Source organism: Pleurodeles waltl, chromosome 7, assembly GCF_031143425.1.
Source record: "Pleurodeles waltl isolate 20211129_DDA chromosome 7, aPleWal1.hap1.20221129, whole genome shotgun sequence".
Lineage (NCBI taxonomy): Eukaryota > Metazoa > Chordata > Amphibia > Caudata > Salamandridae > Pleurodeles > Pleurodeles waltl.
The window spans coordinates 481,750,880-481,777,791 of record NC_090446.1 but is presented as its reverse complement, the minus strand read 5'-3'; the positions used below and the strand labels follow the sequence as shown (position 1 = coordinate 481,777,791).

Below are 26,912 nucleotides of genomic sequence, written 5' to 3'. Positions count from 1 at the left end.
GGTGGCTTCGGAAGATCGGCGCCGATCTCCGACTTCGGCGGAGGCATTGTCGACTCCGCGGATTGAGCAACGACTGCACGTGCTCTCCGGGTACTAGAAGAGCAGGAGTACCAACGAGCCCTAGAGGAAGGAGAGCTAGAGGACTCGGGTGATGGGCTGCGTGGACTGGAGTCGGCCAGTGGGCTGGACACTTCCCCTGAGTGGGACCTTTCGTCCCCGGGGGAATATACTGAGGAGGCTGCTTCCTTTCATGCAGTGGTACGGAAGGCAGCTAGTTTTTTGGACCTGCCTTTGCCGGTGGTGGAGGCGAAACAAAACCTTTTGACAGAGGTGTTACATCCGGCCTCAGCCGCGGCGGAGCCTCTGTTACCTTTTAATGACGCTCTGCTGGATCCGGTTTTAGAGGTGTGGAAGAGGCCGGCATCTTCCCCAGCAGTTCACAGAGCCGCGGCCAGGAGGTATCGGGCGGCTCCAACTGACCCTGGTTTTCTGTCCAGGCACCCTACGCCGGAGAGCTTGGTGGTGCAGGCCTCCTGTTCGTCCAAGTCAGCGCCTGGTTCTTTTCCGACGGTGCCTGGGGACAGAGATTCAAAGAAGCTAGAGGCGCAGTCGAAGAAGATTTTTTCGTCCTGCAGTCTGGCGTTAAAAGCCACCAATGCAACCTGTATCCTGGGGAGGTATATTCATGCTCTGATGGATGACATCTCCTCTTCGTTTACAGAGCTTCCCCAGGGTCTTTTGGATCTTGTCTCAAATGCCCAGGCTGCTGCGACCCAAATTATCCAGACGGGACTGGATACCACCGACTCGGTAGCCAGAGCAATGGGCACAACTGTGGTGGCAAGGAGACAGGCCTGGCTCCGTAACTCGGGCTTTTCGGCTGATGTACAGTCCACATTGTTGGATCTCCCGTTTGATGGGGACAAACTGTTTGGGGCTAAGGCTGATTCGGCCTTGGAACGTTTTAAGGAAAGCAGGGCCACGGCTAAGTCGTTAGGGCTCCAAGCTCCTTCTTCCACGGCCTCTTCCAGATTTTTTAGGAGGTTTCGTGGATTTGGGCGTGGCTCTTCCTCCTCTTCCTTTCGGGGAAGATATCAGCAACCTGCCTCTTCCCATCCCTATAGATCTTTTAGGGGGAGAGGTAGGGTCCGCACCAGAGGAGCCTCTCAGCAGCACTCTGCCTCTTCCTCATCCTCTGGCGGGGTGCAGCAGGGGAAGCAGCCTTAGGCTTCCACCATTTCCAACTCACGCCTCTCCTGTAGGGGGAAGATTACAGCATTTTCTCACCAAATGGGAGACTGTTACGTCGGACAATTGGGTTCTCAGTGTTGTGGGAAAAGGCTACACCCTTCCTTTTCGGGAGTTTCCGCCCCTCATCCCGCCCCGCCCTTCGTATTGTTCACAAGAACACCTCCTGTTGCTAGAACAGGAGGTAGAAGTCCTCCTTTTAAAGGGCGCGGTGGAGTTGGTCCCGGAGCAGGAAAGGGGTCAAGGAGTTTACTCAAGGTATTTCCTGATTCCCAAGAAGGATGGTCGTTTGAGACCAATTCTGGACCTGAGGATCTTGAATTGGTTCCTCAAGCAGGAAAAGTTCAAGATGCTGACCCTAGCACAGGTGCTTTTGGCGTTGAACATGGAAGACTGGATGGTGTCTGTCGACTTGCAGGATGCTTACTTTCATATCCCGATACTCAAGTCACACAGGAAGTATCTCCGGTTTGTGGTGGGATCGCAACACTATCAGTTTGCGGTCCTTCCGTTTGGTCTTACTTCAGCACCTCGAGTCTTCACGAAGGTGATGTCGGTGGTTGCGGCAGAGCTCAGAAGGAAGGGGATAGCAGTATTCCCTTACTTGGACGACTGGTTGATCAAAGCCAAGTCCCCGGAGCTTGTGTTGCGTCATCTGCAGTCAACAACCCAGTTGTTGTTCGACCTGGGTTTTTCGGTGAACGAGCCCAAATCTCACCTAGAGCCCTCTCAGCGCCTCCTGTTCATAGGGGCAGTACTGGATACAACATTGGGTCGGGCCTTTCCTCCGCCTCAGCGGATTCAAGATATTCAGGATTTGGTTCCAATGTTTCGAAATGGAGCGGTAGGTTCAGTCCTCAAGGTCCTTCGTCTGCTCGGTCTTTTTGCCTCCTGCATTCTGTTGGTCACGCATGCTCGCTGGCACATGAGGGCTCTTCAGTGGTGCCTCCGAAGGCAGTGGTCTCAACACAGAGAGGATCTAGAGGGTACTGTCAAGATCTCCAGAGATGCTGCTGTGGATTTGAAGTGGTGGATTGTAAGCAACAATCTTTCGCAAGGAAAGCCGTTCCAGCAGTCGCCACCAGTGGCCACAGTCATAACGGATGCTTCCACTCTAGGGTGGGGAGCTCATCTGGGGGATCTGGAGATCAAAGGTCTTTGGTCTCCAGAGGAACAGATTTCTCACATCAATCTGTTAGAATTACGGGCTGTACGTCTGGCTCTCAAGGCCTTCCTCCCTTCCCTTCGTGGTCAGTCGGTACAGGTCCTAACGGACAATACTACCACGATGTGGTACATAAACAAGCAGGGAGGAGTGGGGTCGTACCTTCTCTGCAGAGAAGCTCTTTGACTATGGTCCTGGGCAAAGGACCATCGGATTTACTTCATAGCAAACCATCTGGCCGGAGTTTTGAACGTGCGTGCGGACAGTCTCAGTCGCCACTTCTCGGCAGACCACGAGTGGCGTCTCCATCCAGATCAAGTCCGTTTAATCTTCCAGAGGTGGGGGTTTCCTCGGCTAGATCTGTTCGCCACTCGAGAGAACGCGCATTGTCCGTTGTTCTGCAGCCTTCAGTATCCGATGCAGGAAGCGTTGGGGGACGCGTTTCAAATGACCTGGTGCGGCCAGTTGCTTTACGCGTTTCCTCCCATACCCTTGATTCCTCGAGTATTGAGGAAGATTCGCCAAGACCGGGCTCTAGTAATCTTAATAGCTCCGGATTGGCCAAGGAGGGTGTGGTACTCCGACCTTCTCCAACTCTCAATGTGCCCGCCGCTCCGTCTCCCTTTCAGGGCAGACCTCCTCTCGCAGTCGCAGGTTCTACACCCCAACCTCCAGAGTCTGCACCTACATGCCTGGAGATTGAACGGGGCAACCTGAGTTCCTTCTCTCTCCCGCCTGAGGTAGTGGATGTTATATTAGCGGCCAGGCGACACTCCACTAAATCTATCTACGCTAATAGGTGGTCTAAATTTGTTGCGTGGTGTGGAGAGAGGCAGATTGATCCTTTGCATGCTCATCTATCGGACGTTTTGTCTTTTGCTCTATCTCTGGCGCAGAAAGGTTGTGCAGTGGCTACCATTAAAGGTTATTTATCGGCCTTGTCAGCCTTCTTATGTCTTCCAGACCAACCATCTTTATTTAAATCCCCTATTGTTATCAGATTCTTGAAAGGTCTTCTAAATCAATATCCTCCAAAGCCATTCGTTATGCCGCAATGGGATTTGTCCTTAGTCCTGACTTTCCTTATGGGGTCCCCTTTTGAACCTATGCATTCTTGCCCCTTGAGGTATTTGGTTTTAAAAACAGTCTTCCTGATAGCTATAACATCAGCAAGGAGAGTGAGTGAGTTGCAGGCCTTATCAGTAAAACCCCCTTATACAACTTTTTATGGGGATAAGGTGGTGTTGAGGACCAAGGCTGCTTTCCTCCCGAAGGTTGTTTCACCCTTCCATTTGGCTCAGGCAATTACTTTGTCCACGTTCTATCCTCCGCCTCATCCTTCCAAAGAGGAAGAAAGACTGCACCGTCTGGACCCAAAGAGAGCGTTGAGCTTCTTTATCGATAGAACAAAGGATTTCAGGCTGGAGGATCAGCTGTTTATTGGATACGTGGGCAAGAGGAGAGGAAAGGCAGTCCACAAGAGAACACTATCCAGGTGGGTTGTTCTTTGCATTAAAATATGTTACTCTTTGGCAAAGAAGGATCCTCCTGAGGGCATTAGAGCTCATTCCACCAGAGCTAAGTCGGCCACTTCGGCCTTGGCCAGAGGTGTTCCTGTGGTCGACATCTGCAAGGCCGCAACTTGGTCGTCCCTTCACACTTTTGCAAAACATTACTGTTTGGATTCTGAGGTTAGAAGGGACGGCCATTTTGCACGGTCAGTGCTGCAGGATTTCTTGGTTTGACCATTTAGGCACCCACCGCCGGGCGTGGTACTGCTTTGGGACTCTATTCATGAGGTGAGGAATCCACAGGTAGTTGTATCCATCAGAAGAACGAGTTACTTACCTTCGGTAACGACTTTTCTGGTGGATACATTAGCTACCTGTGGATTCCTCACGGTCCCACCCGCCTCCCCGTTGCCTTTCTGGTCTTACCAAGTAATCCTTGAGTGCGCTCCTCTTGGTCTTTGAGGGTGCAATAGATGTATATATAATATATTTATATATATATATGTATATATGTATATATCTTTATGTATATACTTGGTGTGTGTATATATTTTAAAAGAGAGAGTTTTATATATATATATATATGTACATAAAAAGATTTACAGTTATTCATACAATGTGGTGTATTTTTACAATATAATGGATGTTGCCTTGCTCTTTCATTGCATTGCCTGGTTGTTCTCATGCACGTAAAAAATGATTGGTACTGACGTCCGCACGTCGTCGAGGACCTCTTATTGCCTGTATGACGTCAGACGGCGTCGCGTGGGCGACAGTGACGTCCTCGTCGACGTGCAGAGACTAGTAAGAAGATTTCCGTCGAATGCTGGCGCCATGGGAGTATTCATGAGGTGAGGAATCCACAGGTAGCTAATGTATCCACCAGAAAAGTCGTTACCGAAGGTAAGTAACTCGTTCTTTGGCACCATTGATCAATCAAATTCATATATATATAAAAAAACAATAATAATGCATATTACTGATGTTTTAAAAGACTAGTACTTGTATGCCATGCAGCCACAAGGAACCTGCTAACTGCATGGACCAGAACAGTGGAAGTGTCACTCTTTAAAATCCTAAGGGCAATAACATATTGTCTGATGCCCAAGTTCTAGCAAATTGGACGAATCTATTTGCGGTATGGAAAAGCATATGCTGTGCAGCAAAAAAAAAAAAAAAGTGTTCAACTGATTCAGGGGCATCATTACAGCCTGGGCATAGATTAGATACTGACGGTGCCCTCCAACTACTAGTGAAAGACATTAGCGGCAAACATCCGTAGTGAAAACAGGCATACAGGCTCTTTCCCAAGGAGTCGGGGATGATATCTATAAAGGATTCGTACTGAGGGTACCATTTGAAATCAAGTAATTGATTGGTCAACCACCCATGGGATGTGCCAAGGAGTTAGCTATTCCTAATGTAAGACCAATAGACTAATTTCAAAGATTGTTTCTGAGCCTTCCCCAGAACCTGAGAATTCTCCCAATAGCTCAACCAGTTTGACACATGCCTAAACCATGGGATAGAGGCTGCATTACGTTTTTTAAAAAGATTAAGAAGGGAGTCCCTGTAAATAGTGAGCTCTGGGGTATTCCAGATCCTTACCCAAAAAATTAACGGGCTTAGGGCTAACGTAGCTGAGATACGATTAAAGCCAAGATCCAGAAAGATGGGAATCAGAGGAGTACTGCCTGGATACCCAAGTAGTGCCCTAGCAAAGCAATTCTCACTCCCACTGTGTGGGTTTTACAAAATCCCCACACCTCAGCGCCATAAGCAGCAGCATTTTGTGCTTTTGCCAAATAGATCTTAATAGCCGGAGATAAGTCTTTCGTGGCAGTACTTTTGTGCAAGCGCAAAATGCCACCTGATCTATGTTGGTGGAGAGAGACGCTTTTACTCTTCTGGTCTTACCAATGTAATTTATGGGAAATCCTCAGACCCAAATAATCTATTGAGCTGACTTTGTCCAAAGGAACCCAAGCTACAGTGATAGTGCATCTTGTGGCTGGCCCTGAACTAAGCACCATCAATTTGGTTTTGCTGACATTCAGTTCCAACCCACGATCTGCACAAAATGCTGTAAACTTATTAACAAGGGTCTGGAGCACCATTGGAGTCTTAGAGATGAGGAGGGAGTCATCCGCAAAAAGTAGTATAGGGATTTTTTTGAGCAGTTAGGGAAGGAGCATCGTTCTGACAGAGACACAGCTTGAACCACCTTGTTATATATAGAGTAAATAATGTTGGTGCCAGGACAAGGTCCACAAAAACAACATATAGATTTTGTTTGGCGAGGGTTCCATATTTCCAATAAAGGAGTGCCAACCTGAAAACTTGATCCACCGTACTAGTTTTGGAGCGGAAGCCCGCCTGAAGGGGGGACATCACATGATTGGCATCAGCCCAATCCAACAGCCTATCCAAAAATTGGAGATTATCAATAAGGCTGATGGGTCTATAGTTAGCAGGAGAACTCACTTCACCCTTCTTATAAACGGGTATTATTTCGGCCCCTTTCCAAGTCCTCGGCATTGGGCCTCCAGCTGCTATTGCATTAGATATCATTGATATAACTGGACCAGATTACAGGCTCAGACTTATATAAATCCCCCGGTAGCTTATCTGGACCTGGGGCTTTAGATGGTTTTAGGGAATTGATTGCGGCAGTGGCTTCCCCCAGAGTAGACAATGTGGTTGTCGTAGTTACGGACGTCCACTCCTGGGTCACCTGGCAGTAAATGCATCTTAGCCAGCTGCTGAGGGGAGGAGTCGTAGGCGGGAATATCGCAGCCACAAGAGTTTGGCGCATTGAGCAGATATGTTTGAAAGGAAGTTTCAAACAGCGTATTAAGTCAAAACAGTTTGGGACAGTTTTGGAATTACTAAGGGTTTTCACATTGTGATAATGAAAGTACTAGATTTAGCCTCTTCACGTACCCCTGGCTACCCACTTGTACAGTAGAATATTTTTTTTGTCTCTTGGAGGTTTTATATAGAAGTGATCAGATTTTTGAGGCGAGGTTGACATCGTTGTCGGAGAACACAATTTGGTGAAGGAAGAATTGTGGGTTTGAACTCTAACGGGTCACTCATGTGACAACTAAACCACCCTTCCTCTTTTGGCTTTCTAGTTGAACTTCTACACAGCAGTACCGTTCCGGTTAAAGGGAGAGGCCTTCATGGTGTAGCTTCTTTAAACATGATTGTTTAGTACAAGAGCAATCTGGTGAGGCAGGCATTTTAGTCAGCAAGTTAGCATGTGTAAGTGAGGCCAGGCAGATCATAACCGGTCTCACTTTTCTCATATTTTTACAGGTAACCCAACTTTAGAAAAGTGCAAGGTGGTCAAACTGATGAGGGAGGAACGTGAAGAGCTGGCTTCGTTGGACCTGAGCAATATCATTAGCAACAGTGGTAAGGATAAAAGCACAGTGACATTGCCATGATGACATCTTGAGACAGTGGGGCATGAGTACCACCTGTTTTCTCGGTATATACAGGGAGGATCACTTCTCCTACAGTATGCCTTTAAGTCTTGACTTGTTTGCAAAAAGGGCTTGTGCTCTAACACCACTACTCCCTGAATGGATTTTGTAGAACATTCCCGGTGACCAATTTGTAAATTGCAAGATGGCATTTAACTGAAGAACCTGTGCCTCAAAGGAGCTAGATACCTTTTGTGATTCATGCACTGTTACTAGTGCCTTTTAGTAGCTGCACTGGCTAGTATATTCAAGCCAACACTGAGAAGTGATCGTTCAAATAGATCTTGGTAGTAAGTGTTGCTGGCATATCCTTTAGATATATTTGCAGGGTAATAAAGGCGAATTCAGGGAGATTCTAGAGCACCCCTGCCATGCACAGTTTTTTTTCATCAAAACTTTTACTGCAAATATTACCGTGATATTATCAATGATGTTATGCAAAAAAAAATTCATCAAAACGTTTGCTGCAAATATTACAGTGATATTATCAATGATGTTAACAAAGATTTAATGAGTGCCGTAATTTGTGGGGTAATTAGCAGTGCATGGCGAGGGCACGCGTTATAGTTACTTGAGGTAACTAACTATAACTGGTGAATTTCTGTGGCTTCGTACGCTTAAAATGTGAGCCTAGCTATAATGTCCCTGTAACCTTTGTTTCTTTTTCTGTGAATTTATATATATATATATTTTTTTTTACTGTATAGTAATTTTCCTTACATTATTCCAACCACTGGCCGTGCGCAGCGGTGGTTAGCCCCCCCCCTATGAGCACGCAACCATGCACGCCTTTACCAGTGCGCAGCGGACCCTGTAACCAACCCCTCTAACCACCCAACCCCGCTCTTTGACCGTCCGCCGTGACAGTTGACCGCGGCCACTATGGGTGCGAGAATAGGTGTGAGAGGTTGTATCTGGGGGTGAGACTGTCTCTGCCTGGCTGTGAGAGTGCATACATCAGTGTTTTACTGGGTGCATCAGTGTGTGTGCATGTCTGTGAACGGGTGCATGAGGGTGTCAGTGGGTCTGTGAATGGGTGTGAGTTTGGGTTTGTGAGTGGGTTTGCAACTGGAGCTGTGACTGGGTGCACGAGGGTCTGAGTTGGTTTGTGAGTGGGTGTGTGAGAGTCTGAGAGGGTGTGTGAGTCGGAGAATGAAATTGAAAGAAAGAGATTTTTTTTTAGGCATTGATTTATGATATGCTTAGAATGTGATTCCTGCAAAATTTGAAGAAAAAAAGTATGTGTCATTTAATAAGAGTAAGATCACCTTTCATATGAGCATTAAACTTTTTTATTTAAAGAAATAAATAAGGGAAATAAGTCTGACTGGACTCGAGTCCAGGAAGTTGTGTGTGACGGTCTGTAACCTTCACACAGACATTTATTTACTGTATTTCTTTTTTTTTTTTTAGCCCTTTATGGGCTATCTGGGACCAGGGGGAACCCTTCAAGGGCTTTCCCAACGGTCCATACAGATTTTTCTAAAATGTATTTTATAATATGCCCTTCACGGGCTATCTAGGACCGCGGGGAAGTCTCAAGGCCCCCCCCTGCGGTCCCATTGCTTTAAGAAGCACCTCCGTTCTTGCTGGAGCGAAGCTTTTATCTCTGTTTGCTGCACACATACCTGTGTGCAGGGAGCAGACATGAAAGCTCTGCTTTCTGACACTGGGACCTGCTTGACAGGTCCCGCTGTCAGAAATAGGAGTGTTTGATGTGGCTTGGCTGTGGCTTCACAGCTGCAGCCAAGCTGAAACAAACCGCTATGTCCCAGGGGTGGACACAACAGGATATAAAAGGAGCCGGCCCTGGAGGGTGGCAATCCCCAGGGCTATCAGTGGCCCCTCTCCAATGTGCAGATCATCCCGATGAGTTGGTGGTCCCCAGGACCTGGTGGCCCGAAATAGACTTCCTTGAACTTTTTAACTCTTTGCCCTGGGGAGGTGGTGGTCCCTGGGGCAGTAGGGGGGCACTGGCAGATCCCCTGCACTTAATATTAACAAAACCCCAGGGAGGTGGTGATCCCCAGGGCTGAAAGGTGGCTGGGTGCCTCTCCCCCACTTCTTGATTGAAGCCTCGGGAAGGTGGCTGCCCCCCAGGGCTGTGAGCAAGACCGACAGGCCTCCCTCACACCCATAATTAATTTTGCTCTGGGAAGGTTGTGGTCCCCGGGGCGTGGGGGTGGGGTAGCAGCCGGTCTCCCTCACAGCCCTTTGAAGCGCCAAAAAAAGGGGCTTTAAAAAGACAAAGCTCGTGTACCCTGGCCCCTTATCTCTCTCTCTTTTTAACATTTTTTTTTTTCTTGGACTCTGCAGCCGAGTCTAGAGATGACTGCCACTTCCAAGTTGAAGTGTTGACAGCCAATCAGATCTCAGTACGAGATCAGGAGGGATTGCAAATACTTCGCGTCCCAAGACATAGTTAGGACCTACTTATCATAGTAAAATGTTTTGTCTGGTCTATAACTTTGGCACCATTTGGTGAATGTTCACAAAAGTTTCAAAACTATTTTGCTAGTCCGTTCTACTGCTGTCTGGAAAGTTTGAGGTGATTCGTTAAGCGGGGGCAGAGGAAAAGGGGGGGTGTCCCAAAACACATTTTCCCATGCAATTTTCCATTGGGATTTTGAACAAAACTACAGCCCAACCACTGAACGGAATTGCACTGAATTTGGCAGAAAAGTAGATCTTGGTCCAGAATTAGCACTGTTTGTAATTTGGTGTAAATCTGTTCAGACGTTTTGGGGTTATTAAAGAAACAAGATTAGTGGGTACCTAGGGATGCGTAACTGACAGATCTCACGGTGAGATCTGATTGGCTGCCATCACTTCCACAAGAAAGTTCTGGCAGCTATCTTGTAACTCCGACTCAGCCGAGTCCCAAGAGAAAAAATTGAAAAACAAAAAAGAAAAGGTGATAAGGTAGAAATCCCTTGAGCCTAAGTCTGGTGGTGGGGTCCCGGAGGGTTTTTTTTTCTTGAACATTTTTTTATATATATATTTTACATTTTACTGCAAATTTTGAGGATTTGTAAAGCCACAGTGACTTTTTTTTTATTTATTTTTTTAAGAAAAGAAAGCGATTGGGCTACCCTACTTGTTTACTGTATGCTTCTTTGGTAGGCCAGGTCCTGGGGGTATATTTATTAATATAATTGGGGGAGGAGGGTGCACATGGCTCCCCTCCCAGGCAGATTTTGGCCGCCGGGCTCCCCAAAACTGCTGAACAGAATTACACCAAATTCAGCAGAAAGCTAGATCTTTGTATGCTGATTCTGCTTTTTGTGATTTGGTGTAAATCTGTTGAGAATTTTTTTTTAAATTAAGGGTCACAAATAATTATATAGTTTGGCATTTGGGCTCGCGAGACTCTCGCAAGCCTACTGCAAGAGCGCAAATTAAAAAATGGAGCCCTGTGGTTTGTCTAGAGGACCGTTTTTCCCTTGAGCCTTCATGCTGTCAAGGGTGCAAGCGTTCTAATTGTCTGGCTGTTGCATTGTAGAAATTAAATGGCTGCCATTACTGTTAACTGTGAAATATTAGATGTTTTGTGGAAATTAAACAAAAGAGCTATGTAATGAGGCAAGCGAAAGGCATTGAGAGAGGAGGTGTCTAAGGGGTAACTACTGTGATAAAAAATAAATGTATATTGCTTTTAGCTGACTTTCGTAGTTTCGCATGTCTCTTGTGGGATTGTGAATAGTAAAAAAAAGAGTAGATGAGTTCTCAATACCCTCTTCTAATAGGAATGCATATTGTGGCCCTTGTTTTTGAGTGGAAGTGTGTAAGAAATAAGTACTGATGAATAAAAGGTTAATATATATATATATTTTTTTTAAGTTACAATCTTGCAAGACTCTTGTGGGATCATGAAGAGTAGGAAGGAGTAGATGATCTTTAAATACCTTTTAGAATGCACACGTGTTACTGTAGAAAGGAGTCTTACTGGAGATGTTTATCAGAGTCTATTTATTAATTGAGAAAGTCTGAAAGGAGAGGCCAGTCCACCCACACACTACTACACACACCCCATCAAAATTGACTTTAAAAAAAAAAAAAAAACTTACAAATTCACAGATAAAAGGTTGAAGTAATATTATAGTTAGGTATGATTAAAAACATATTTTTTTGTTTAAAAAAAAAAAAACCCATAGACATTCACTGGAAAAGAAACAAAGGTTACAGTAACGTTATAGTTACACGAATTTCACTGTGTGTGTATATATGTGTGTGTTTATATGTAAGCATATATATCTTTGTTTGATGGCATGTGTGGCTGTAGATACACGGGCTCTGCATACTCCTGCCATCTAGAGTTGGGTCTGGAGTGGTGCAAGAAGTTATTCACTGCAATGTACACAGCAAATATATGTACCTATATTATAATGCAAAGCAAATAATGAATGAAAAAATACGCATCACCATGAGGCTAGGGCACAACTACGTCATCTCCCTCTTATTCAGCATCAGAACATCAGATCCCAAATGCCAGATCCCAGAATCGATCGAGAAGAGAGATCAATTATCCTCATGGGAAGGATAACACACTCCAGTGTCCTGGACATGCCTGAGATCTTCAAACACTCTTTTTCCCCAGTCCATCTGGTCTTGGCCTCTTATACTTTGAATAAACAAGAGAGGGAAATTCTAGAACCTCCCTCTCACTGCAGAAGTTGATTGCTGATTGCTTTAGGCCAGCTTTGGAAATAACACGTCTGGACTTGGCCACAATCCCAAGGTGCCAATTCAAAACAAGACCGTTCCTGCCGTCTTAGTACATTCTTATCAGCCTAAGTCCTTGGTGGGAAAGAACACAAAAAATAAAAACATGTGCACATTGTACAATGTGGAAAACTACTTGCAGCTTTTAATGTGGCAGTGGCTAATGCTAAAATTAAGTCAATAGGCAAAATTAAGTTGGTGGTCACTAATATGACAGTGTGCTGCTAGGCTAAGTGCAACGTAGAGTAGGTCATCAAAACATAAATATCACTACAACTCCCTATCCTTCCTGATTCTCAAAAATGACAGCTCTCTCAGGCTGATTCTCGACCTCAGACCATTAAACATCTACATCCTGTCAGAACACTTTCACTTGTTGAACCTTTAGGATGTTATTCCACTACTACAGCAGGCGACTTCATGACAGGTCTAGATCTGAAGGATGCCTACTTCCATATTTTCATCCACCCTGCACACCGAAAATACCCAAGGTTCGTCATTGCAGGCAAACATTACCAGTTCAAGGTCCTGCCTTTCTGATGGATACAACAACCTGTGTATTGCTCACCTAATGAATTCTTCCAATGCGCCAGCATTCAGCGGAAATTTTCTTCCCAGCTCTGTACGTCGACGAGGATGTCACAATTTCCTGACTCCCACGCGATGCCGTCTGACATCATCGAGGCAATAAGAGGTCCTCGCCGGCGTTCTGACGTCAGTTCCCTTTTTTCTGTGCCTTCGAGTAACGTTTTTTTCTCCTGGCTCTTGGGGAGCTACTGTTTCTCGGAAGAGATACTTTCTAGTTAAAATGTCTCCACCTCGGAAGTCCGGCTTCAAGCTTTGTAGGTAATGCATGGGCTGTATGTCGCTGTTGGACCCGCATAATGACTGTTTATGGTGCATGAGCTCAGAGCACGACGTGGAAGAGCGTGGTTCCTGTCAACAAATGAACCCAAAGGCGTTGAAAGAGCATGAAGCCAAGCTGTTTTTGGCTAAATCGAAGAAGCAAAAGCACCGACATTGGAGGTCTTCTTCAAAATCTTCACATAAGAAACGACGTCGTCATGACTCTCGGCGTCTGCATGATTCCCACCATAGTTCGGGGAAAGATCGATCTCGTTCGAGGTCTCCATCTGCTCGCGTTGTACAAAGTGGGAGGTCAGCCCGACAGTGATGCCACAGCCTCAAAGTCCTCAGGCTTCTCCGCCTTCGGTTTTTGAGGTGGACGAGCCTTGCCAGAGTCCTGCCTTCTCGCCTGCACAATCAGAGGTGCTGGATCCAGTCAGGACATTGCAGTCAATGCCGACGCCACAGGGGTATCCTGCTTTCCCTGCTCCTGGTGTGGATCCGGCGGCCTTCTTAAACGCGATATACAGCATCTTCAGTTCCATGGCTCCTGCCCGTGCACCAGCTGGTCCCTTAGGTCCATTGGCTTTTGGTCTGGGGGTTCCGGCTCCATACAAGCCGACGCCTTTAATGCCCTTCTGCCCGGTAGAAGGGGCTGGTCCGGTGCGTTTGACGTCGTCAAGAAGTCCTTCGACGCCGGTGGTTTCAGCTGATCCAGTGGCGCCGTTGACTTCGCCACGACTCCAATCGACGCCGGCGAAGAGGGCTCGACTTCCCATGGCGCCAATGGATCTGGCGTCGGAAGAATCTGAAGATCAGCGTCAAACGAGGTCATCGGCGTTGGCTAATTCTTTATCGACGCCGAGGATAGAGGCCAGGTTGCGCTCGAGGAGGAAGGCTCTCAGACTGTTGGAGGAGCAGTAGTATCAGAGACCGCTCCTAGAGGAAGGCGAGATCGCAGAGCCCCTGGGGGACTTTCAGGGTTTGGACTCTGCCAGCGGTCTTGATACTTCCCCAGAGTGGGACTTAGCTTCTCCAGGCGAGTTCACTGAGGAAGCTGCTTCATTCCATTCAGTGGTGAGGAAGGCAGCGGAAGTTTTAGATCTCCTGTTACCTGCTGCTGAGGTGAAGACCAATATCCTCACAGAGGTGTTACATCCGGCTTCGGCTGCTGCAGAGCCGCTCCTGCCTTTTAATGAGGCTCTCACTGAAACGATCATTGAGGTTTGGAAGAAACCATTGTCTTCAACTGCGGTTAGCAGATCAGTTGCGAGGATATAGAGTGGCACCTAGGGACCCGGACTTCCTCTCTAAGCATCCGACTCCAGAGAGTCTGATGGTTCAGGCATCCCGCTCCTCGCGATCAGCTCCTGGTTCGTTCCTTGGGGCTCCATCAGACAGGGAGTCGAAAAGGATAGAACAGTCAGCCAAGAAGATCTTATCGTTTTGTAGTATGGCCCTGAAGTCGGCTAACGCCACTTGTGTGTTAGGAAGATATATCCATGCCTTGATGGATGCGGCTAAGGCTGAGTTGCCAGATTTGCCCCAGGACATGCGGGGTCTTTTGACTGATGCACAAGCGGTAGCGAGTCAGGTCATTCAGTCAGGGTTAGATACTGCAGATTCAGTAGTCAGAGCGATGGGGACATCCATGGCAAACAGGAGACATGCGTGGCTGAGGTCGTCTGGTTTTTCATCTGATGAGCAAACAACTCTTTTAGTCTTGCCATTTGATGGAGATAAGCTATTTGGTTCGAAAGCTGACTCAGCCGTAGCCCTGCTCTCTTTGAAGCGCTTTAAGGCAAAGTCCTTAGGTTTGCAAGCTTCAACCACAACCCCCTTCAGGTCATTTAGAAGGTTCAGGGGGTTTGGATGAGGCTCTTCCTTTCGGGGGAGACTCCAGCCTGCAGACCAACAACCATCCATGCTTCCCTATATGTCATTTAGAGGGAGGGGTAGAGTTCGAACCAGAGGAGCCACCCATCAGCACCCTGCCCCTTCCTCTTCCTCTGGGGGGTGCAACAGGGAAAGCAGCTTTAGTCCTCTGTCCATTCCTTCCCATACTTCTCCTGTAGGGGGAAGGTTGTTTAATTTTCTCTGCATGTGGAAGCTGATCACATCAGATTTCTGGGTCATCAATATTGTGGAGAAAGGTTATGCACTTCCCTTTCGGGAGTTTCCTCCTGCCATCCCTCCCCGTCCCTCCTTTTGCACAGAAGACCATCTCCTGTTGTTGCAACAGGAAGTTCAGACCCTATTATCAAAAGGTGCAGTGGAGTTGGTTCCAGAGCAGGAAAGGGGTCAGGGTTGTTATTCGAGATATTTCCTGATCCTCAAGAAGGATGGTCGGCTGAGGCCTATCCTGGACCTGAGGGTTTTGAACTGGTTCCTCAAGCAGGAGAAGTTCAAAATGCTGACCCTAGCGCAGGTGCTTTTGGCGTTGAACGAAGAAGATTGGATGTTGTCTGTCGACTTGCAGGATGCTTACTACACATACCTATTCTCAAGTCGCACAGGCAGTATCTCCGGTTTGTGGTGGGGTCGCAACATTATCAGTTTGCGGTCCTTCCTTTTGGTCTTACTTTCGCGCCTCGAGTCTTCACGAAGTTGATGGCGGTGGTTGCAGCGCATCTCAGGAGGAAGGGGATAGCGGTATTCCCTTACCTTGACGATTGGTTGATCAAAGCCAAGTCTCCAGAGCCCATGTTGCGTCACCTGCAGATGACAACCCAATTGTTGTTCGATCTGGGCTTTTCGGTAAAAATCTCACCTGGAGCCCTCTCAACGCCTCCTGTTCATAGGAGCTGTACTGGACACAACGTTGAATCGGGCCTTTCCTCCTCCTCTGCGGATTCAGGACATTCAGGCATTAATTCCAATGTTTTGAAGTGGAGCAGTTGTTCCAGTCCTCAAGGTATTTCGTCTGCTCGGTCTGTTCGCCTCATGCATTCAGTTGGTCACTCATGCACGCTGGCACATGAGGGCTCTTCAGTGGTGCCCCCGCAGGCAGTGGTTTCAACACCGGGATCTAGACACTGCAGCGGATCTACGATGGTGGGCTCTGGATGGCAATCTTGCCAAAGGAAGGCCGTTTTCACTGCATCCTCCGGTTACCACGGTGATAACGGATGCTTCCACTTTAGGGTGGGAAGCTCATCTGGGGGACCTGGAGATCAAAGGTCGTTGGTCTCCAGTGGAACAGATGTTTCACATCAATCTGTTGGAATTGCGGGTAATACGTTTAGCTCTCAAGGCCTTCCTCCCCTCCCTTTGCGGTCAGTCTGTCCAGGTTCTGAAGAACAACACTACTGTGATGTGGTACATTAACAAGCAGGGAGGAATAGGGTCGTACTTTCTCTGCAGAGAAGCTCTACGGCTTTGGTCCTGGGCACAGGACCATCAGATTTGCATAGTAGCAAACCATCTGGCCGGAGTTCAAAACGTACGTGCGGACAGTCTCAGTCGGCACTTCTCAGCCGATCATGAGTAGCGCCTCCATCCAGACATGATTCTTTACATCTTCCGGATGTGGGGATTTCCTCAGGTAAACCTCTTTGCCACCCGGGAGAGCACGCACTGCCCATCATTCTGCAGCCTCTAGTGTCTGGTGCAAGGGGCGTTGGGGGATGTTTCAGATGCCCTGGCACGGCCAATTGCTTTATTTGTTTCCCCCCATACCCTTGATTCCTCGGGTTCTGAGGAAGATTCGCCAAGACAGGGGGCAAGTCATTTTAATAGCTCCAGTTGGGCCATGAAGGTTGTGGTACTCGGACCTTCTCCAACTCTCACTGTGCCCTCCGCTCTGTCTCCCTCACAGGGCAGACTTCCTCTCGCAGGGACAGGTTCTACACCCCCACCTCCAGAGTCTGCACCTGCATGCCTGGAGATTGAACGGGGCAATCTGAGTTCCTTTTCTCTACCGCCAGAGGTGGTGGACTTTAGTTTATCAGCCAGGCGACACTCCACCAAATCAATCTATGCTGGCAGATTGGCAAAATTTGTGGCTTGGTGTGGAGAGAACCAAATTGATTCCTTACGTGCCCATTTGTCAGACATTTTATTATTTGCGTTGTCCTTGGCGCAGAGGGGTTGTGCAGTTATGACTGTCAAGGGCTATTTTTCGGCGCTGTCGGCCTTTCTGTGCCTTCCTGATCAGCCCTCTTTGTTTAAATCCCCTATAGTTGTAAGATTTTTGAAACGTCTTACTAATAAGTTCCCTCCCTCTCCTTTTATTATGCCTCCATGGGATCTGAATTTATTTCACTTTCTTGATGGGTTCACCGTTTGAGCCTTTACATTCATGCCCCTTAAGGTTTTTAGTGTTAAAAACTGTTTTTCTTGTAGCCATCACATCAGCTAGGTGAGTGAGTGAACTTCAAGCGCTTAGCGTAAAACCCCCTTTCACTTCCTTCCATGCGGACAAAGTGGTGCTGAGGACCAGGGCCGCTTTCCTTCCGAAGGTTGTTACACCCTTCCATTTAGGGCAGTCCATTACGCTATCATCCTTTTATCCTCCTCCCCATCCATTGAAAGAGGAGGAGAGACTTCATTGGCTGGACCCTAAAAGAGCTTTAAGCTTCTACGTTGACAGAACGAGAGAGTTCTGAGTGGAAGATCAGCTCTTCATCGGCTACGTGTGGAAGAGGAAGGGCAAGGCGGTCCACAAGAGAACTCTATCCAGGTGGGTCATTCTTTGCATAAAAATGTGTTATTCTTTTGCAAAGAAGGTTCCTCCTGTTGGAATTAGAGCCCATTCCACCAGGGCTAAGTCGGCCTCTTCGTCTTTGGCTAGAGGTGTTCCTGTGGCTGATATTTGTAAGGCTGCAACTTGGCCTTCCCTCCATACTTTTGCAAAGCATTATTGCTTGGATTCAGAGGTTAGGAGGGATGGCCATTTTGCACGGTCCGTGCTGCAGGATTTCTTGGTGTGACCATTCAGGCACCCGCCTCCGAGTGCGGTCCTGCTTTGGGACTCTATTCATTAGGTGAAGAATCCACAGGTAGTTGTATCCATCAGAAGAACACGTTACTTGCCTTCGGTAATGCCTTTTCTGGTGGGTACACTAGCTACCTGTGGATTCCTCACAGTGCCACCTCCCTCCCCGTTGCCTGGTTGGTATTACCAAGATATCCTAGGGTGTGTATGTATATAAGGAGATGTATATATGTTTGATGGTATATGTAGATTCATGTACATATATGTGGTTTTTATATATCTATATACACACACATTTATAAATATATTTGATATTTTGACGTTTATACTTGATTAAAGGTTTTGTTTTATATTTGACTGATGTATTCATGTCAGGTATGTATGGTCAGTACTCACCTGTTCGCCTTGAAGGCACATAAAAAATTGTGAAAACTGACGTCCGCACGCCAGTGAGGACCTCTTATTGCCTCAATGACGTCGCATGGGAGTCGGGCAATTGTGACGTCCTCGTCGACGTGCAGAGCTTTGAAGAAAATTTCCGTTGGATGCTGGCGCATTGGGAGAATTCATTAGGTGAGGAATCCACAGGTAGCTAGTGTATCCACCAGAAAAGGCGTTACCAAAGGTAAGTAACTTGTTCTTCGGGGTTATCACCGCTCCCAGGGTCTTCACAAAGTAGTAGCAGTAGTTGCAGCACACCTCAGTAGACATAACATCCCCTATTTAGAAGACTGGCTCATAAAAGTCAGCACCTTACAACAGTGCCAACGTTTCCAAGTTCCACCTTAAGCTTCTTCAGGTACAGTCTTTTATCTAGGGGCTACCCTGAATGCAGAGTTGGGTTTGGCATATACCAACCAGTCCTGTGTCCAAAGTTTCCAGTCTCTTCTCCCTTATTTTCAGGAGAATCATACTTGCACAGTCAGGACCATCAGGAGACTGTTGGGGTAAGATGGCGTCTTGAATTGCCATCGTTCCCCATGCCAGACTACACATGCGTCCCCTACAGCAGTCTCTATTCCATCAGTTGTCTCGGTCACTTGGAGAGTCTAATGTTCTTAGACCGCCATACTCACCCCTGTTAGCAGTGGTGGGAAACCACCAGCCTGTTTAAAGGGTGGTCTTTTGTGGACCCTGTGCCTCAGCCTGTTCCGACCACAGATGCATCACTAACATGCTGGGGTGCTCTCCTTCACAACCTCAAAATACAGTCTCCCAGTCACAAATCCCTACACATCGGTTACCTAGAGCTACAGGCAGTCCTTCTAGCCCTCAAAGCCTTCCTTAATCACCTACCTCACAGAGTTGTCTAGGTCCGAACAGACAACATTACAGCGAAGTATAATCTGCAGAAACAGGAAGGGACACGGTTGTCCCAATTGCCACAACTCTCTAAAACCATATGGAAGTGGGCCATTCACCTGGTGGCAGAGTATTTCACAGGGACGGAAAACGACTTTGCAGACCTACTCAGCAGGATGCAGCAGCAAGTCCACAAATGGGAACTCCTCCCACAAGTCCTTCAACTATACTTTGCAAGGTGGGGAACTCACCACATAGACCTTTTCACCATAGCAGAAAACACAAAATGCCTAAGCTTCGCCTCCAGGTACCCACACCCTCTATCCAAGGGCAATGCTCTATGGTTGAATTGGTATGGTATATTTGCTTATGCTTTTTCACCTCTCCCTCTCATTCCATTTCTGGTTCGGAGGATCAGGTAAACGTCTCTCAACGTGATCTTTATAGCTCCCACTTGGGCACGTCAGTTGTGGTTCACGACATTCGACCTATTGGTTGTTCCCTGCAAGAAGCTCCCTGACAGGCCAGACCTTCTCACTCAAAATCAAGGGCAGATCAAACACCCAGACCCCAAGTAACTCAACCTTGCAGTAGAGTTTGGTTAATTAGGATTGCCTGCGGAATGCATGGACATTATCAGGTAAGCCAGTAGACCCACAACTAGAATCTGTTGTGCTGCAAAATGGAAAGGTTTTGTTTGTTACTGCCAACCCAAACAGATTGATCCCATGAAAGCTACTGTTCAAGACATAGTTTATTTGCTCCATTTACAGAAGGCAAATCTAGCATACACCTTCATTCGCCTACATCTTGCAGCTGTAGTTACATATCTGCAGGACAGACAATATATGTCTTTGTTTAAAATCCAAGTCATTAAGGCTTTCGCGGAAGGCCTAATCGAGTTTTTCTACCTAGTGTTCCTCCTGTACACTCATGGAACCTTAACATTGTGCTCCCCAGACTCCTGGGTCCACAGTTTTGAACCACATTCATGTCCTTTTCAATAGCTTTCTTGAAAGGTGGCTTTCTTAGTTGCTATGACATCACCCAGGCGTGTCAATGAGCTCCAGGCATTAACCTTGGAAGACCCCTTCTTCCAGATTCATATAGATAAGGTAGTTCAACTTACTAACCCTAAGTTCCTCCCTAAAGTGGTTTTGCAGTTTCACACAAATCAGTCCATTGAACGTACCTGTCCTCTTTCCGCAGCCTGACTCTTGCAGAAAGCCCTCCCCACACTCTAGATGTTAAAAGAACACTCATAGCTAGATAGATAGTTAAATGTTTGCAGACTTATTTTGCTAAAGCAAAGAGACTGTTACCTGTTACCACTAGAGCACATTCTACTAGGAAAAATTATGATACTACGGCTTTTTTTGGTAATATCTCTACATCTGACATTTGTAAGGCAGCTAAATGGTCTACATCACACACATTCTCAAAATACTACTGTGTGGATGTGCTTGCATGTCAGCAAGCCTGTGTAGGCCAAGCTGTGCTACAAACTTTTTTCCATCAACTGCAACTCCTACAGGCTAGGCACCGCTTTTACGGAGGGACTACTTTACAGCCTATGTAGAGCATATGTATCTAAAGCCACACATGCCATCAAACGGAAAATGTTACTTGTGCATCTGTTTGTGGCATGTAGTGCCTTAGATTCACATGCGTCCTCCCCGGGTGTCTATGTTCATTGGAGTTTCATATCTATTAGTACATCTGTAATTACATTTGCATAGGCGTCTTTTTCCTCTGTACTTTTCTTTACTTACACTTCTTTCTCAACTGTCTGCCGGAAGACAATCTAACAAAGGAGTTTATGGCCCTTGCACACTATCACCGAGAGGAGTCGCAGCTGGATCTAGTACCTCGAAACACTTCTTTAAAGAAAAACGACTTGCACCACTCCGGACCCAACACTAGATGGCAGGAGTATGCAGAGCATGTGTATCTACAGCACTACATGCTACGAACAGATGCTTACTGGGTAAGTAACAAAAATATTTTCACAAAAAAGTACTATCAGTAATATAGAAATCACCAGGCTAAATGTAAAGTTGTAGGATCTATTTGGGGAAAATCCTAATGTTCATGATGCAGAACTAGAATTACAAGTAAGTAACTTTCCATTTTGATTTCCTGTGAAGATGCCATGCATCAGTAATTGCTCAAATGTACAGCATGCTGATGTATTGTGGTTGATTGCACTTTGGAAAAAGGCCAAGTAGAATACAATCTTTCAGCTTTGACCTGGTGATGTGCTCAAGTTAGTGAGGATGAAAAGAGAATTGGACATCACCAAAAGACACTTGCTTTTTCAACACCTTTGGTTTTTTTTTTTTCTGTAAAAAAGTCACCATGATCCAGGCCCATAGTATTGATGCTGAACATACAAAATAATTATTTGCAGATGTGGATCAGATGTGATACATTGTGGTGAATTGGAATTTTAAAGCATGAGAGGACCTGCGGGTTTGAAAGATGCTGCTGTTCACAACGTTTCATCGCACTGTGGGCTTGTGGTTTAATACTATAAATCTGCACTACCAACCATGCACAGCAAACACAGCTGTCGGTTGCCCGACGACCTGGGTGTGCTTTGTAGCCTCTTCAAGGCTTTGAGCGTTATAGAAATAAAACATTACTGCAGGATGAACAAACTGCGTCCAGAGGTTTTCCAAGCTGCTAAGACACAGTTTCCTGGTACTGGAATTAGATGGCAGAACTAAGCAACAGCATAAAACAGAAACTAATAACTTTGGGAATAAATGAATGACGTGGGTGTCTAGTTCGACATGCTGCTTGGCTGAAGGTCGGACCGCCCTGGGAAAAGAGGTGCCATGTTACCTTAAGCAATGTGATGTTACAACGGGGCTCTTGGACTGCATTTCACGTTCAGTGGTCCCTTGTTTATTTTCTTGTTCCACTGACCCTCTTGACTATGAAATGCCTCTGCCCAAATGTTATATTATCATAATTTGTATGTAGCCTGTTTGAAATGTATATGGCCATCCCTTTATATAAGTAAGGTGGCTCATCAGTGCTGTCAAAAAATGTAATTACTTGTATTTCCTGATTTTTAACTTTCTAGGCCGTCCTCGACGCAGGAACGCTTGGGAACCTAACCAAACACCTTCCAAGACCCCACCCCGAGAGCACAAGCGGTATGTAGGCTCGGATTCTGAAGATGACGAACCACCCAGAAAACGAAGAATGATGGACTGGGGTAACCTTCAAGGCATAATCAGCGATGACAGTAGTGGCTAGCTCTGCTTCAAGTCTGCTAAACCCTTCTCATGCTGTGCTTTCAAAACTTGGCAAGGGGCCTTAGTACAAATAGGACTAGAGACTTTGCAGGGGCAGGAGAAAAGCTGTATTCTGATTTCCAACAGAGCGGAAGTACACTCTTTTCTCTAGCTGTGCCTACCAGACTTGCAAAAGGCTCCCAGGCCTATCTTTCAGCTGTACCACTGATAAAGGGAGGTCCCCACCTCATTAAATGTATTGCAAATTCATGCTTGCCATTGCGGGGCCTACTGAGAAACATCCGTTCCTCGCCTCGGTGCACCGAGGCCCCTCTTCCTGCTAAACATGAAGTGATCCGTAGTAACATCTGAATCTATTGTGACTGCTGGTGAGGATCTGATGATTCTGTCACACCAAAGTATTGCTGAGGTGGACCTCTCTTTTGCCTATTTAGATTTAGGTACACTCTTCAATCGGAAAATTTCCACCAGCGTTTTGATGTCTGCGCTCTCACTATGGACATTGCATTTTAAACTTGGTCCAGCCTGCATCAAACCCATCTTGTGATGTCGTAGAAATTTTGGATGACTCTTCTTCAGCACAGGTGCTCACCTGCATGGTACAGAGCTGCTTCTCTCCCTGCAGCAAAGTTCCTTCAGGCACTTTCCCTCATACTTACTGTCTACGTTTGCTTCTCAACCAAGTTCCATCCGCCACAATCTGTGTCAATCTTCTCTGCGTTAGGAAGCAAAAATCAGAAGCACTTTGAGTGGGGTGCTTGTGGGGCAAACATTGCGTGTTCGTGTTTCTAGCTCTGATGGGGACCACTAGCTATGTAGTGAAAAGACTGCTGTGCATTTCGGGTCAGGTGGCCAATTTGCTTTACATCCCGTTGTTTAAATTCCAACCCAAAAGTATAGTTACCAGATGGCCTGGTGGCCCCTTTTGCCAGTCCTGGCTTCGTAGCCGACAGCTCTTTGCATTCTGCATCTTGCAGTTTTGCTTTTATTGTTACGAGTATGTGATTTAAAAAAAAAAAAAAAAAAGGATACAAAGAGCAGTTGGCTCAGAAATCGAAAATTAAAAACTAAGACTGAATATGTGAATGCAGTTGCACTATCGTCATTAAAACTATGTTTGGTAGTTCAATCTTGTAGGGAGGTGGTGAGAATTGCCGGGGCTAGGTTTTTGTGCGGAAACAATCACATTGTTAAAGACTAAACAGTGCAAGAGCTTTGATCTATTTGACTTTGTTACAGGTGGTCACTTTCCCATGACAGCATTATTTGAAGGAACCAGTTCTATAACTGTCCGCAAGAGCCATATCAGATGTACTATCTGCTTAAGTCTGTCATTTTATTGTGAAGGACGTTTTCTGATTTCCCTCTCCTTTCTCTGTAAAGGGGTTGTGTTTTTATGTGTTTTCGGCAAAGCTTTTGGTTCAAGTTGCATGTTTAATTCTATCTTTAAGAACGCGTGTGAGTTGCGGTTTGCCAAACATTTTAACTGTTACCACCAAAAGTACCAGGACTGGCGTTGGTGTAAATGTGGTGGCTCGAGAGTCTAACAGGAATTGCACAGACACCTGTCAAAAGATAATGTTGGACCTGGTACAAAAAGTCGTAGTTGTGGAGAAGGTCTTGGCTCGTGCAGTTTCAGCCTCATCCTGACCGAGGTGCCTGGCCTTTTAGCCTGAGTTGACCATTCCTACACTTGTATTTCCGGTATCTCCATCGTGGGGATGATGTAAGACTGACAGTCGAATTCCTGGGTGTTGGGAAACATCCCGTCCCCTCGGGACTAATGGAGGATCTGTTGAATGTAAAAATCATTATTTCGTTTGTTTTAATCTTGTCTGTGTTTTCCTGCCTTTTTGTATGAAATCTATATAAATAAATTGACAAAGTACTTGGGTTACATGTTGCTGCTGTTATGTTTGATTAAGTCAAGACTTCAAAGCTGTAAGAGTGAATCAACGGGTGAGGTAGTCCAAGAGGCAGACAGCCTGAACTGCCGCAACGCATTTGCTGATGAAACTAACCCAAAGCACCCCCTCTTGTCCTACCCATAAAAGATCACAAGAGCAATTGGGAGGGGCTGGCAATTGAGACACCAAGCCTGCTTGAACGAAAGTGCGTGTATGCATTGGATTTGGAGCAGTGATGAGAGGAGGGTAAGGCCGGTCATAGTTTGCTTAAAATACAGTGCAGAGAAAACCATACTGAGATGAGGAGGAGCTGTGTTTCTTGAGGGAAGAGTCTACCTCCCTAGAAAATAAATGGTAAAATAGTCCACATTTCAAAAATTCAAAATCTTCGTGTAAGTAGGGGCACGACTGGTCTGCAATCTTTACGGTAGTACATGGAAGAATGCCTGACCTTAGACTGAATGCACACAAAGTCCTTGAGTAGGGACTGCGCCTTAATGTTCTTGTCTTGTGTGATCACATAATTAGTAATGAAGGGTGCTTGCTCTATATTGAGGCCTGACAGTAATATACGAGTATACACCACTGGGGCCTGTAGATTAAGTCGATTTTTGAAATGCACACACCGAAACAAATTGAGGTGTGATTAAAAAAGAATGTTTGCAGTACATTTGAGGCAGTAGCTACCCTTGAGCCTTTTGGGAGGATATAAACCATCCAGCTTATGAAGGTACCAGAAACTAGGATCTTGAATGGGTTCAGCTTCATCACAGTGAGTACCTAAAACTTCTATTTGATTGCCTTGCATATTTAACTTGTCATTTCATTAACTTGCCGTATTTAGGGTCGAGCCTGCGTTGCATGCGCATACGTATCGCAGCGAGTTACTAGAAAAGGGCTCGGAGCCCTGTCGACGTCACGTCAGTGTGTTTCATTGGTTCGTGGGCTTGCCTATTAAAATTTGCTTGCTTTCATTAGTGGAAGGCACGCACACATCATGCCTTTTCCGGTGGTTAGCCCTCCTCGAGCGCAGCGACCAAGTACAGAAAACATGCGAGGCTCGCTGTTTTCTGTCGGATCGTGGACTACTTTTTCTCTATTTTCCTAGCGTGATTTAGCTTGACAGAAGTCGAGCGGTTTACACAGTTAATTTCACTTTTTCGGGTTACGTACATAAAAGCACTTTTGCCGATAGATGAAAAGTCGGGTTAGGAGTTTACAACGAGATCAGCTCTAACGTGAGCAAACGTGAGACCCGTTGCCTTGCAAATGCTAGTTGTATCTGTATCCACAAGGACAGCTTTTGAAACAAAGCTCTGTAGTTGGTCTCTGGCCTCAGGACTCTATCTCCCTCGATGCCACATTGCACATTCAGTCACCTCTGGTCTACTGGTTACAGATGGTTCAGCTGTTGCTTACAGGTAAGTAAATATTTTATTTCTGGCTACTGGGGTCCATTTAGACCTTGGCTACTGGTCCTAAGGACTTGGGGACAACTTGGGAAGGTCAGGACTCTGTTGCCCGGTGGGCACTTCGTGTTCAGTGGCTGTCAAGTGTAGCTGGGCTTTGGAGGAGTGTTCGGTTCCTTAGCTTTTGGTGGTCCTCAAACTTAACAGGTTAGCCAGCTAGCCCTTCGAGTTACTTAAATCCTGGCATAATTGGAGCTCTTTTCCATGAGTGGGTGCAGTCCTAATTTGGGGTCCCTTAGGTGCAGCAGGTGCTCTCCAGTCTTTGGTGCAGCCTCTTTGCTGGGTCCAGGAAGTAGCAGGGTAGTCCTCCTGACTTGTTTCTAGTAAAGTACTCATCTCAGGACTGTGTGTCTGGGGTGACACTTTTATGAGTTTTTGGGACAGGAAGACTGACTACCCAACAGTTCCCACGGGACCCCTTCCCACTTTACATCACTTCCTTGGGGTGTTGTCACCAAATAATCCCAGGATGCCCATCTCTTCCCAAATCCAAGATGGTGCTTCTTCCCTTTTGAGGAGGCCTGGGCACATTCTGGGATGTACCTATCATAATGAGCCACTAGAAAACTAGGTCCATAAGGGATTTTCCCCCTCTGGACGAGACGCCAGCTTTTCTGCATTCACAGAGGAACAGGCCAGTCGGTCTGATCACCATTTGCTTCACAGAGGCATAGCCTCTTTGAAGCTGGGCTATCTATGGCCACTGCCTGGTGGTCATCTTGCCAGACAAGGTCACACCTCCTTCCACCAACCACTGTCTTTGCTCCATGTTCCTATAAGCACTTCACCTTCCTAGCAGAGGGCAGCATGTTGTCTTGCATGGCAACTGATGCAAATAGAAATGAAGGGCTACAGGAGGTTTGGGCAACAAAGTGGTTACTTTATTAAAAGTTAACTTAAATTTGATTTCACTAATGAGTCTGGTTTAATGTAATGATTAATTTGATAGCTCAGAGTGACATCTTTAGTTGACCAAAATGGAAGTTGGCTTTTAGCGCGGTGGCTAGTGAGACTGCCAACTTTACTTCAGTGAAAATGGCAAAGTTATG

At 46.3% G+C, this 26,912-nt stretch overlaps 1 protein-coding gene across 1 annotated transcript in view; it reads left to right on the top strand.

The window, feature by feature from the left end:
• The window catches only part of HIRIP3 (HIRA interacting protein 3), an 87,777-nt gene extending 63,393 nt beyond the window's left edge, over positions 1 to 24,384 (top strand). The window contains exons 6-7 of the mRNA XM_069244119.1: positions 7,246 to 7,344; positions 22,313 to 24,384. Coding sequence (XP_069100220.1) covers positions 7,246 to 7,344; positions 22,313 to 22,488 — 275 coding nt within the window. The 3' untranslated portion in view covers positions 22,489 to 24,384. The remainder of the gene's footprint in view (positions 1 to 7,245; positions 7,345 to 22,312) is intronic.
• Positions 24,385 to 26,912: the final 2,528 nt, after the last annotated feature.